Source organism: Tupaia chinensis, unplaced genomic scaffold (assembly GCF_000334495.1).
Source record: "Tupaia chinensis unplaced genomic scaffold, TupChi_1.0 Scaffold000099_1, whole genome shotgun sequence".
Lineage (NCBI taxonomy): Eukaryota > Metazoa > Chordata > Mammalia > Scandentia > Tupaiidae > Tupaia > Tupaia belangeri.
This window is the reverse complement of record NW_006159563.1, coordinates 3,405,845-3,418,290: the sequence shown is the minus strand read 5'-3', so window position 1 is coordinate 3,418,290 and position 12,446 is coordinate 3,405,845. Positions and strand designations below refer to the sequence as shown.

General features: G+C 38.6%; 1 protein-coding gene across 4 annotated transcripts in view; it reads left to right on the top strand.

Moving 5' to 3' along the window:
* ZCCHC9 (zinc finger CCHC-type containing 9) overlaps positions 1-11,414 on the top strand; it is an 11,706-nt gene extending 292 nt beyond the window's left edge. The window contains exons 1-6 of one of the 4 annotated variants that reach the window (XM_006143499.3): positions 12-141; positions 1,227-1,633; positions 6,164-6,314; positions 6,550-6,642; positions 9,481-9,549; positions 10,828-11,414. In XM_006143499.3, coding sequence (XP_006143561.1) covers positions 1,253-1,633; positions 6,164-6,314; positions 6,550-6,642; positions 9,481-9,549; positions 10,828-10,946 — 813 coding nt within the window. In that variant the 5' untranslated portion in view covers positions 12-141; positions 1,227-1,252 and the 3' untranslated portion in view covers positions 10,947-11,414. Of the gene's footprint in view, positions 1-11; positions 142-165; positions 364-404; positions 693-1,226; positions 1,634-6,163; positions 6,315-6,549; positions 6,643-9,480; positions 9,550-10,827 lie in introns of those variants that run through there. The other 3 variants (XM_006143498.3, XM_014585920.2, XM_006143497.3) reach the window with 3 other exon arrangements.
* Positions 11,415-12,446: the final 1,032 nt, after the last annotated feature.

Below are 12,446 nucleotides of genomic sequence, written 5' to 3'. Positions count from 1 at the left end.
GGACTGGAGCGCCCGGCCGTGCAGCCTGTGCCGGCGCGGGAGCCGGGAGCCGGCCTAGGACTGCGAGTCCAGCTCCACTGAGGCCCCGGCGCGGTGGGCCGGGACGACCCGGCTCTCCACCTCACCTTCCCAAATACTCAGGTTGGGAGAATCTACCTCCTCTGAACGTTTCGGGCCCCACGGTGACAGTCGCGGGGTGTCTGGCGATAGTCGTGATCACCTAGGGTACAGTGACGTGCCGCTGCGCACACCGAATGACGGGCGGCCCCTCTGTTGGCGTGCTGAAGTTTAGCACTGCTGGAGCCCAGGCTTTAACGCTGATTGGCGCGCGGTGATGCCGCCCAGTTAAGGTGGCCATTAATGGTTAGTCTTTGATGATAGCTGATGTTCTCATTCATTGCAAAAAAAGGAATTCTCCGAATCGCTAGATAGTATGTAAAGTGAACAAATCGTTTGCATTGTTCAATGCTATATTGGAGCCAAATAATTCTCCTAAATTATCCTTTAAAATGTATATATATACTCTAAGATGAAATCTCTATTTCTGAATATTAAAGGATATAAGAACAGGATGTACTTTTTGCTGTGAAATATATTTTATGACTTTTAATAATTTCAGTGGAATAATGGAGGAGGATCTAAAACCACTGGGCTGGAAGTAGATGATTGAGAGGAAGATCGAGTATCCTCATGTAATCATAAACACTTTTTATATTTTACTTATAGATCTGCTGGGAAGAGTTGTAATGACACACTTAATGTTAAAGGACAAGATTTGTGTATACTTACTAATCTGCTATGCAAATTGTTGCTTAGAAATGACAGACTAAGCAAGAAGATTGGGATAAAGTAACCCTGGAACTTAGAGATAGGAGAATAAACCCTGGCAGGAAAACTGCAGAATCGGGGAAGAATAACTTCATGTATTACTGTGTGATTTATATTTTATCAAATAATTTGGTTTCTTGAGTTATTTTCCAATTTAAAGCAAGTGCTTGTATGTGTATATATATTTTAAGTGGTGCAGTTGCTCTGGTAAGTGCTAGATTTCTATTAGAGACCTATGTACACAGCATATTTTAGAATTAAATATGTATATAGATATCTAAATGAAGCAAAAGTGGTTTAATAATTAAAAGTTTGACATATGGGCATATGTGATATAGCACGATTCTTTAGTTTTGCTTTTTTAAAATGATGACTAACCAACCATACTTGTCTTGAAGATCAATAAAGTACCTCTTATGAAACTATGACCCGGTGGGCACGAGTTTCTACCACACATAACAAGAGACCTTTGCCTGCAACATCATGGGAGGACATGAAGAAGGGATCCTTTGAGGGAACAAGCCAAAACCTACCAAAACGTAAACATGAGGCCAGTAGGCTGTCCCTCAAAAATGATGCATCCCAACCAAAACATAAAAAGAACAGAAAGAAAAAAGAGTACTTAAATGAAGACGTGAATGGATTTATGGAATACCTAAAACAGAACTCGCAGATGGTTCACAATGGGGAGATTCTGTCAACAGACAGTCGGGAAATAAGGGAAGAAATTGCAGTCGCTTTAAAGAAAGACAGTCGACGGGAAGGAAGGCGATTAAAAAGACAAGCAGCAAAGAAAAATGCAATGGTGAGATCATCCTTCCTACCATTGTTTACTTGATATAACTAGGAACTGTTTCTCCTGTGTTCACACACAACATACATATCTTAGCAAGGTCTGGTTCCTGTTGTGTCCTTGGTTTATAAAGCATTTTTTAAATGGCTAGTTTTTTTAAAACCACATATATGCTCGGCGCTTATTATATTGGTTAATTTCACAACACTGAAAAATTGATGGTATTATTCTTGTATTGCATTTGGAAAACACTGAAGTGCATGCAGAGAGGTTAAATATTAGTAACTCACCAAAAGCCACTTAGCAAGTAACAGAGGTGAAATACAAACCCAGAGTCTGTATGACTTCAAAACCAGTATTTTTATCCCTGCTTTCCAATAACCCTTTTTCACATTGCTATTTAAAAAGGCATGAAAATAATGGTTGGGTCCAGCAGGTTAGATGTGTGTTATTTCTATCACTTGGAAAGGGTGTTCTTTTGTCTTTGAATAACCGAGGCACAGGAGAGACTGGACAAGTCAGGCCAGTTGGTACAGTGATTCAGCAGTGTAATAGTGGAATTAAAACCCTCACTCCCTCCCTCTCCATCCTATATTCAGAGCAGTTCTGGGGGTAGCAGGTTTCTATCTGTAGTACTTAGCTCCAGGTTTTGAACTATGTCAGGCATAGAAAATGAAATACTTAGTGAAATTTTTTCCCTGTCTGTAAGTGAATTTCTCAGATCTTCTAGTAGAATACTGCATAAAAACCAGGACTTAGCGCCAATCTCTTTCCTTTTTCATCAGACTTACTAAATGCAGAGCAGTGTTTGCATGAGGGCAGTTTTGAGCTGTCTAGTCTTCAGAAATGTGGTTGCTGGGACCAGCAGTTAGCGTAATGGCTATGTTGATAGACTCCCATGTAGTCGACCGTGGTTCAAGTCCTGGACCCGGTGGCTTAAATTCACGCCGGGCACGTGTGTGTGCATGTCCAAGATCTCAAAAGAAGAATGGAGGAAAAGGGATTGTGGCGTGACCATCCCCTCTGGGGGGTGATTTCTCACTTTCTGTCTCTCTCTGTCCTCTCTGTCTTTCTGGCGAGCGCACGTGCCCTATAGCAAAAAAAAAAAAAAAAAAAAAAAAAAAAAAACTAAAAAAAAAAAAAAAAAAAATCTCAGAAAAAGAAAAAGAAATGTGGTTGCTGACCATTTACAGGATGAGCTCTATGGAGTGTCATATGTGAAGATAATTATTTAGAAATAACAAAGATGAAACATTCCTTAGGGATAAATTTGTATAGATAAGACAGTCATTTCTATTTGGATCCAATTAGAGTCTTGTTTAACTTGTAAAATTGATTATTTAAAAATATTTTTAAGTCAACAAAGTTAATGTAAAGATAGTTTAGTTGACACAGGCAGTATGATAAGTTGTATACCACTTGAAAAATGTTACTTATATGATCTTTTTAAGGGAAGCTTTATGCATACAGTTAAAGAAGAGGGATGTTTTGTTAAAGCAAAGGAATACTTTATAAATAGTATTGTCATGATTTACTGCTAATTTATTTTCTTGTTATTTTTTAATATCTTAAGCATTGCCCTTAAATGCTAATAAGTTAATTAACATATAGAAATTTATCAGTCTGCTCTACAGTCTCACTGACATTAAATTGAAGGACCATTTAAGAGATTTTACTGGGAGCAGCAGATGGTGTAATGGTTACGTCACTGGACTACCACGGAGTTGACTGCAGTTTGAGTCCCAGTCCCAGTGGCTTAGACCTCATGCCAGGCGTGTGTGTGTGTGTGCATGTGCCCAAAATCCCAAGAAGAGAATGAAGGAGAAGGGATTGCAGCATGGTCATCCCCCCTTGGGGGGGTAATTTCTGACTTTCTGTCTCTCTAGCAAGTGCATGAGCCCTCTAGCAGAAATCTCTCTCAAAATATTAATTAATTTTTTTTTTTTAAAGAAGTTTTTGCTGTAGGGCATGTTTGCTCGCCAGAAAGACAGAGACAGAAAGCGAGAAATCACCTCACTGGCGAGGATAGTCATGCCGCAATCCCTTCTCCATTCTCCTCTCAGGATCTTGGGCACACATGCTCACATGCCCGGGGTGAGTTTAAGCCACCGTGTCCAGGACTCAAGCCGTGATCAGCTACGTGGGAGTCCAGTGACGCAGCCATTATGACAACTGCTGGTCCCAATTAGTTAAATTTTTAAAAAGAGAGATTTTATTTGGTGAATATTAGATTTAAAGGTCAGAGCAATGAAACATCAGGTTAGTAGAGACCACCTTGACTTCACCAAAAAGCCAAGATATTTTATGGTGGCAATCCAGTTTTTAGCAGTAGCTCTTCCTGCAGTTCATAGAATAAATGCAGTTTCTTGTTTGAACCTGCTCATTTTACTATAAACATTACTGAAGAATTTATATAAAGACACTCATTTTTTTCCAATTATGTTGTTATTAAACAGGAAAAAAAGGAAATGAGGACAGAGTTACAAAATGTGTTTAATTTGGCCTGTTTATTTTCATTTTTAGAAAACCTGTACTTAGTTTGACAAAAATAATTAAATGATTAGCTGTTTGTTATCCAAGAAATACAATTATATTCTGTTTAAATAACATAGTTTAAATTTTCTGCAATCTTTGGTTATGGTTGAAGTTCTTACTCATTGCAGCAAAAATGTTTCCTCCAGATTGCTAAGTAGTATGGAAATAAACATTGGTCAGTTTTATGTTGGAGCCAAATAACTCATCCTAGACTAAATTATTCTTTTAAGATGTAATGTGTACGGGAACCAGCAGTTAGCATAATGGCTATGTTGCTGGACTCCCACGTAGTCGACCGCGGTTCGCTTCCTGGACCCCTAGGCTTAAAACTCAACCGCAGGCGCAAGTGCATGCGTGCCCAAGATCCAAGAGGAGAATGGAGGAGAAGGGATTGCGGCGTGACCATCCCCCCCGGGTGGTGATTTCTCACTTTCTGTCTCTATGTCTCTCTCTGTCTGTCTGGCAAGCGCCACAAACTTCCCCCCCCCCCCCAACCCCCCACAAAAAAAAAAAAAAAAAGAAAGATGTAATGTATAGGGGCCGGCAAGTGGTGTGATGGTTAAAGGTGTTGGACTCCCACATGGCCGACCATGGTTCAAGTCTCGGACCTGGTGGCTTGCTTTCTCACTTCCTCTCTCTCTCTCTGTCTGTCTCTGATCAAACTGAAAAATAATGATAATAATAAATAATAATAAAAGATGTAATGTGTATATATTCTAGAAATCAGACCTCTATTTCTGAATAGCAAAGCATGTGTATTTAATGTTATGAAATAAGAATATACTTTTTTATGAAATATATCTTATAACTTGAATCATAATATAAATAGAAACATTTAACCCAGATTCATCTGATTATGTGGACCTTAAAAGTACATCTATTAATTTTAAGTGATAATTTTTATAGCCATCGTCTGCCTTTTCCAGACAACTGCATTTCTTTTCTAGTGCATGTATGCCTATTAATTAAATGAATAGTCCACATTTGCTCAGTTTATTTAAGAAATTTTATACAAATTTTATAACATGGTTTCTGAGATTGGTGGATTTATGGATTGAAGGTTTTCAAAAGCATTGAGATCTGATAAAATGACATCTCTTATTGTTTAGGAATGTGTGAAACACTTTTTTTTTTTTTTTTGAGAGGTTTTTGCTATAGGGCGCGTGTGCTCGCCAGAAAGACAGAGACAGAAAGCGAGAAATCACCCCCCAGGGGGGATGGCCATGCCGCAGTCCCTTCTCCATTCTCTTCTTGGGATCTTGGGCACACGTGCACACGCGCCTGGGATGAGTTTAAGCCACCAGGTCCGGGACTCGAACCAAGGTCGACTACATGGGAGTCCAGCGACATAGCCATTAGGCTAACTGCTGGTCCCTGAAACACTTTTTATACAAATAAAATACTGAGTTTTTGTTTTTTTTTTTTAAACGAAATACTTTAGTATGAGAAGTATTTTTTAAGTTTTTTTTTTAGAATTATTTAATTTTATTTATCATTATTATTATTTTTTGTTTTGTTTTCTGGAGAGGTTTTTGCTATAGGGCGCATGCGCTTGCCAGACAGACAGAGAGAGACAGAGAGACAGAAAGCAAGAAATCACCCTTCAGGGAGGATGGCCACCCCGCAATCCCTTCTCCTCCATTCTCCTCTCAGGATCTGGGGCACACACACACACGCACCCGGCGTGAATTTAAGCCACCGGGTCCGGGACTCGAACCGCAGTTGACTACATGGGAGTTCAGCCACATAGCCATTACACCAACTGCTGGTCTTTTATTTTTAAGTTTTCTACAGGGTATGTGTACTCACTAGAGAGAGACAGAGAGAAAGGGAAAGTGGGAAGGCAAGCTGCCAGGTCTAGGACCAGAACCATGGTCAACCATGTGAAAGTCTAGCACTTTAACCACCATGCTACCTGCTGGCTCTTTCAAGGTATTTTTGAAAATAAGAATTGATAAATTACTGGTGTAGTTTTACAGTGTGGAAATTCACATTTTGTTTTTCCAGGTATGTTTCCATTGTAGAAAACCTGGCCATGGAATTGCAGATTGCCCAGCCGCCCTTGAAAATCAGGATATGGGGACTGGAATATGTTACCGGTGTGGGTCCACAGAGCATGAGATCACCAAGTGCAAGGCCAAAGTAGACCCAGCTCTTGGTATGTTTTCTTTCAGGTTTTTATGTGGTTGGTGGAAAAGGTAACCTATAAATAGCCAACTGGGTTTTTTTTTTTTTTAACAGAATTTGTTGTGTGTGCTGCTTAATATTTTTAATTAGTATGAGATTCTATTTTGTGATGTAAAAATATTTTCTATTCAAAGTAATTTTAAATAAAGTGAATTATGTCTTATCAGAAACATAATCAACCTAATAGGAAATATTGATTCTTGCAGGTGAATTTCCTTTTGCAAAATGTTTTGTTTGTGGGGAAATGGGACACCTGTCTAGATCCTGTCCTGATAATCCCAAAGGACTCTACGCTGATGGTGAGTACTGTTACCTTCAAATGTTAGAAATGATGAGTCATCATGCAGAGTTGTGATTTAATTTACCCCTTTAATCAGTTCTTGCATAAAATCTTGAATAAGTAATAAAACCTTGAGAATTTCATTATTTTTATCAAGTTTTTCTTCTTAATAGGACTTTTGGTGTAATAGGATGATATATTAATAATTCCAGTTTAAAAAAACTAAGCTATATTTCAAACTGCTTGCTTCACAGCATCATTTCTGAGAACATGGTATACATTTCTACTAAAAAAAAAACTCTTTTTTTTTTTAGTTTATTTTTTACTTTGAGAGAGAAAGAGAGACAGGTACCCTTGGCAGGGTCTTGCCATGCTGCAGTACTCCCCTGCCCCAGCCTCCAGTTTGCCGGGATTATAGACGCATCTGTGGGTATTCCTGATGTCTCAAGTCGATTCAGATGCTCAAACCCAGGCCTCCTATGTGGCTCCGGTATTCTCGAGTGCCTGCACCACTACAGCTGGACCCATTTCTACTTTTGAACATAGTAGAATCAGAGGAATTATTGCTCAAGTAATATGAAGCTTAAAAAGAAGTGGTGTGTATTTTATTTCAGCCCAACATACCATTTGGTAGAAATACGTTATTTTTGTTTCTGAATTTTTTTCTTTAGTTAATTATCTGGCATAGGATCATGTAACATCCTTATCTTCTTACCTTTAGATCACTTAATGTCTTAAGGTCTCCACAATAAAGTTTGTGACATCTGAGCTTTAAGAAGGAGGTTATTAACTGTTGCTGTGGTGGCTTGCACCATTTAGTTCTAGATGACTTCTTATGTCACGTTCTAGGTGTCTCCCTGGCGGAATTCATTGAGAAAACAGGGCTTTTGGTGTCAGTCATGCTTGGGTCATAGTCCCAGCAGTGCCACTCACTAGCTGTGAAACTTTGGCTGAGTTATTAAACTTCTCTCATCTCAGTTTTCTCACCTGTGAAATGGAGGTGATAAAACTATCTATCAATGGGGCTGGCAGGTGGCGTGGTGGTTAAGGTGCTGGACTCCCGTGTAGCTGATTATGGCTCAAGTCCCGGACCTAGCAACTTGCTTTCTCACTTTCACTCTCTGTCTCTCTCTGGTTAAATTAAAAAATGATAATAATAAAAAAAAATTAAATAATTCTTTAAAAGAAGAAGTAAAACTGTCATTGACTTTGAGATGCACACTTTTTCATATTTTAATATCCCTGAAATTAGAATGTATCTTTTCATTGGTAGATCATATGTAATTGATGGCTTTTTTTGTTTCTGAGAGGTATGAGAAATAATTATACATCCTATAATCAGTGATGTCTTAGATTTGATGAATTATGGCTTTTACCTGAAAGAGTTGTTATGAGGATTAAAATATGTATTATTCAAGTGCTTCTTCTATTTCACTGTTGCATATAAAACAGTTATAGGCTGGGCCTGGAAAATGTTTATAGGCGTGTCTTAGTTTAGAGTTTATAAAACAAGTCAGATAACATGCCCTGAGCATAATAGTTTTGGATGGTCAAGTGAATAGTTATAAAAAGAAAAAGTTTAATAAAAGAAATAGGCACATAGATGTGAGAATTCAGACAAATATTTATCCCATAGGGTCTTTTTTTTTTTTTTTTTTTTGAGAGTTTTTTGCTATAGGGTACATGCACTTGCCAGAAAGACAGAGTGAGATCGAGAGACAAAAAGCAAGAAATCACACCCCAGGGGGGAATGCCATGCCACAATCCCTTCTCCTCCAGTCTTCTCTGGGGAGCTTGGGCACGCACGCACACACGCCTGGCGTGAGTTTAAGCCACTGGGTCTGGGACTCAAAACGTGGTCGACAACATGGGAGTCCAGCGTCATAGCCATTACTCCAACTATTGGTTCCCCATAGGGTCATTTTTTTTCTTTTTTTTTACTAAGTCATTTAACATTTACCATATATGTTCATGGTAATTCTTGACCATTAGGCAATAGTGTTTGACTATTGAGTGAAACACTTATTTTAGGAACCATGCATGTTGGGGCCATGTGGTGTTATGGCAGTAATGTAATGCTCATCCACATGGGATGGTTCTGGTTCTGGGTTTGTGTCTGGAGACCTACCTGAACATGCTTGGAATGTGTGCTCATGATCCTGGCCTGGTAAGAGCTGGGGATGAATGTGACATGAAGATCAGTTAAAGGTCTCTCTCTCTCTCTCTCTCTCACTTATGGGAGAAAGAAAGAAAATTCACAAGATTGGAATGTTGCTTAAAGTATTAATAGGTATATGGACATTTTTATTATGGTTAGGGTGCCTGCCAGATGGAAGGCATTTAAACAAATGGCAATTTGATTCCTTTCATAAATACTTTCCCCCATCTGACCTGTAGAATAGACCAGTGGTTCCTAACCACTTTTTGGGTCATTGACCATCTTAGAATCTGATAAAAACTATGGACATCCTTTTCAGAAAATACATCTGCACACTGCTTTTGTTTATAGGTCTAAGGGTTCATGGATTCTTGACTGTGTAACCATGGTTAAGATCCAGGTTTCTGTGCCGTGGCCCTTGAGCAAGTGCCTTCTATCATTTTCTCTTCTCTTCCCCACTTCTCTCCTGAAGGCCAGTCTCAAGAAGAGGGGGTAGGCATAGTTTAGTGCTCTGTGAAATTAAGAGGAATGGAGAATGAATTATTTATAAGATGATGGCACCTACCTGTGTTCCTGGCTCCAGCTACCTTTATAGCTGACAAGAGTATAAGGATTAAATAAGAGATGAAAGTGCCTTTGAGACATTAAAAACTCGATGTAAGTATAAGATGGCATTTAGTGACTTTGTTCTCTTAATAGGTGGTGGCTGTAAACTTTGTGGCTCTGTGGAACATTTGATGAAAGATTGTCCTAAAAGTCAGAATTCAGGTGAGGTGCCTGGGCTTCCCTTTAGAAGGGATACAATTAATATTCATCTGGCTTTGCTGTATTTTGTTGTTAGTAACTTATCGGCGCTACTGTCCTGATTTGAAGACAACCAGAGTGTCTACTATAGCAATAACTTAGTCACTTCTCTGCCAGAAGTCTATTGACCAGTACCACCTGTCCTCGGGGGGGGGAAAAAAAAAAACAACAAAAAAAACCATGACCAATAAGCCTTGATTTTATAAAAGCATTTTATTCATAAGCACTTATGTTTGCTAACTAATTAATTTAATAACAGTAGACTCAATTGTGTTACTTACAAAAGTATTGATTCACTAAGAGAAAGTCAAACACATAAAAATGACTCAACATTCTTGTGATCGAGTGTCCTCATAAATACTTTGTGTGTACTTAAAAGGATTCAGAGTTGATGGCAAAAACCGCTGAGAATATTAAAAATGTGTTATCCACACCATCTGGCTACTTATTTCTTCCTAATGAAATACTGCATTGTTCATTAAAAATTTCATAAATTTTTACTATACCTATGGCCAACTTTTGAGAAAGTGGATACTGTTCTTACATTAGTTTGCCTGAATTAGAATGATGATAGTCCTCCGTGAAAGGAAGCACAATGGTAAGATAGCCCAGTAGTGCTTCTTAGGAAAAAAAGCATATTCCCTTCTGTTTCAGATAGTCATCGAACTATACAAGGAAGTTTGCCCGTTCTTACTTTCTACCCCTAATATCTGAATTTGAAAATCAAGAGTTCTTATTTACAGTCTTGTCTAGAAGAAGATAGTCTTTACCACATTGTAGGCAGTGAGATTGAAATGATGAAGTGGAATTTGAATTCTCCCTCCTGGGAGGACTGCCACTTCCCAAATGACAAGAGTGACAAGCAGATGTTGTATAATTTCACAGGTGGAATCTTGTACATTTAAAACTGATGCTTCATAAGTTTCACTGTTTACAGACTCTTGGAATTCATTGACTCTGTAATGATGAACTCTGGGAAAGAATGAAAGAGCTTTCTCATCAATTTGTGCATTGCAAAGTAGTTGCTGCATTTCCCTAATTGGGATGAGAAATTGCCTGTGGTACTCTGAAATCAAGGGTTATAATCAATTACAGAATTGCTCACTTTCCTTTAGTGATAGAGCCTTCCTTCCTTGTGATTATTCATGACAAAACTAGTTCCTGCTCTAAACCAGTACCAGGGTAAGTGGGTGCATTTGACTCCTGTTTTTCTTACATTCTGACTTTTCTATTCCTTTACAGATCGAATGGTCACAGTTGGTCGCTGGACAAAGGGAATGAGTGCAGACTATGAAGAAGTTCTGGAAGAACCTAAACCACAGAAACCTAAAACAAAGACCCCTAAGATTGTTAATTTTTGATATTTGGTGCTATTGTTAGATACCCCTCATTGGTACTTTCCCAGGCAGGCCTACGTGACAAGGTAGAGCTGGCCCCACGTGGAGCCGAGCCTGTGCTGTAGACGTCAGTAGGGTCGAGGCGTGGTCCAACACAGTTCTGCCATCTTCCATTGAGGATACTTTTACCCTTGTTTGGAGAAAAATCACTGAAGAACAGAATAGGATGATTAAATTAGATTCTCTAAAAGAGCATAATTTTTTACAGATAGTACTTAGATATAACTAAGTGGTTACATGCTTGATTGTAGCAATCATTTAAAAAAACTATGCATTAATATGAACTACCCCTGAACAAAGGATACTGCTTTGCATTTGGAAATGAATATTGTTTCCTTGGTTCTAAGTATCAATTCATTATTATAATACAATTTATTTATAAATTTTCACAGAACTGTATTTTCAAAATATTAAATAAAAGTATATTTCGTACTTGCTTATTTTTCTGAATACCTGGTTCAAGACTGAGCTATTATTCACTCATATCTATGCAATAGTCCCTTAGAAATCATCTTTTTATGAGTTCTGTTTGAAGATAAACAGCAACTGACTAGTTTTTACATTAATTTTGACATAAATACTTAACAGATTATTAAAGTTAAAATTCCAGGGTTCCTCAGCCTAATAGCAGCTCTTTTTAGGCATTAATTTTTTTCCTTTAGACTTTTGCCATAGGGTACATGAGCTTGTCAGAGGGAGACAGAAAGAGAAAGTGAGCTATCAGCCCCCCAAGGGGGATGGCCACACTGCGCTCCCTTCTCCATTCTCCTCGGGATTCTGGGCATGCATGCACATGTGCCCAGTGTGATTTTCAGGCTGCCGAGTCTGGTACTTGAACTATTATTGACCAGGTGGGAATCCAGTGCCTTAGCCACAACACCACCTGCTGGCCTCCCTTTGACTTAGTTTTTAAGAGAGAACTTCTATCCAAAATTCAGTTGCAGTGTTTAACCAGAATGATGGCACATGACAGTGTTATCAAACTTAATAGCATTTTGTTCCCATGTTTCAGATGAGTCAGGGTGAGATGGAAGTATCACCATAATAGAGTTAGAACACTAATCAGAGACCCATTAGTGTCTTTGTTTGATTTGATGAATACATGCATACTTAATACATATATTTCACAGGGCTTAACGCTACCATTGTACTGTATAATGGAATGACTCTAGCGGTTCCTGTGTTTCATTTGAAATTTTACCTGATTGAATCCATTTGTAACTAAAGGAAACAGCTGCGATTAGTTACTGATGTCTCTAAAGCAAAATATTTACCAAATAAGAAAAGAAACACTTCTCTCTCTTTTTATGTCTGCACACTCAACAGCTCCCTTCTTAATAGAAGCTGTTCTTTGATTTTCAGTGTGAGGAAAATATGACAAAATACTGCTCAGCATCCCAGAGCCCGAGGAAGTGAGTGCCACTTAAAGGGGCAGTGCAGACCCTTGCAGCTGGAAGAGGACAG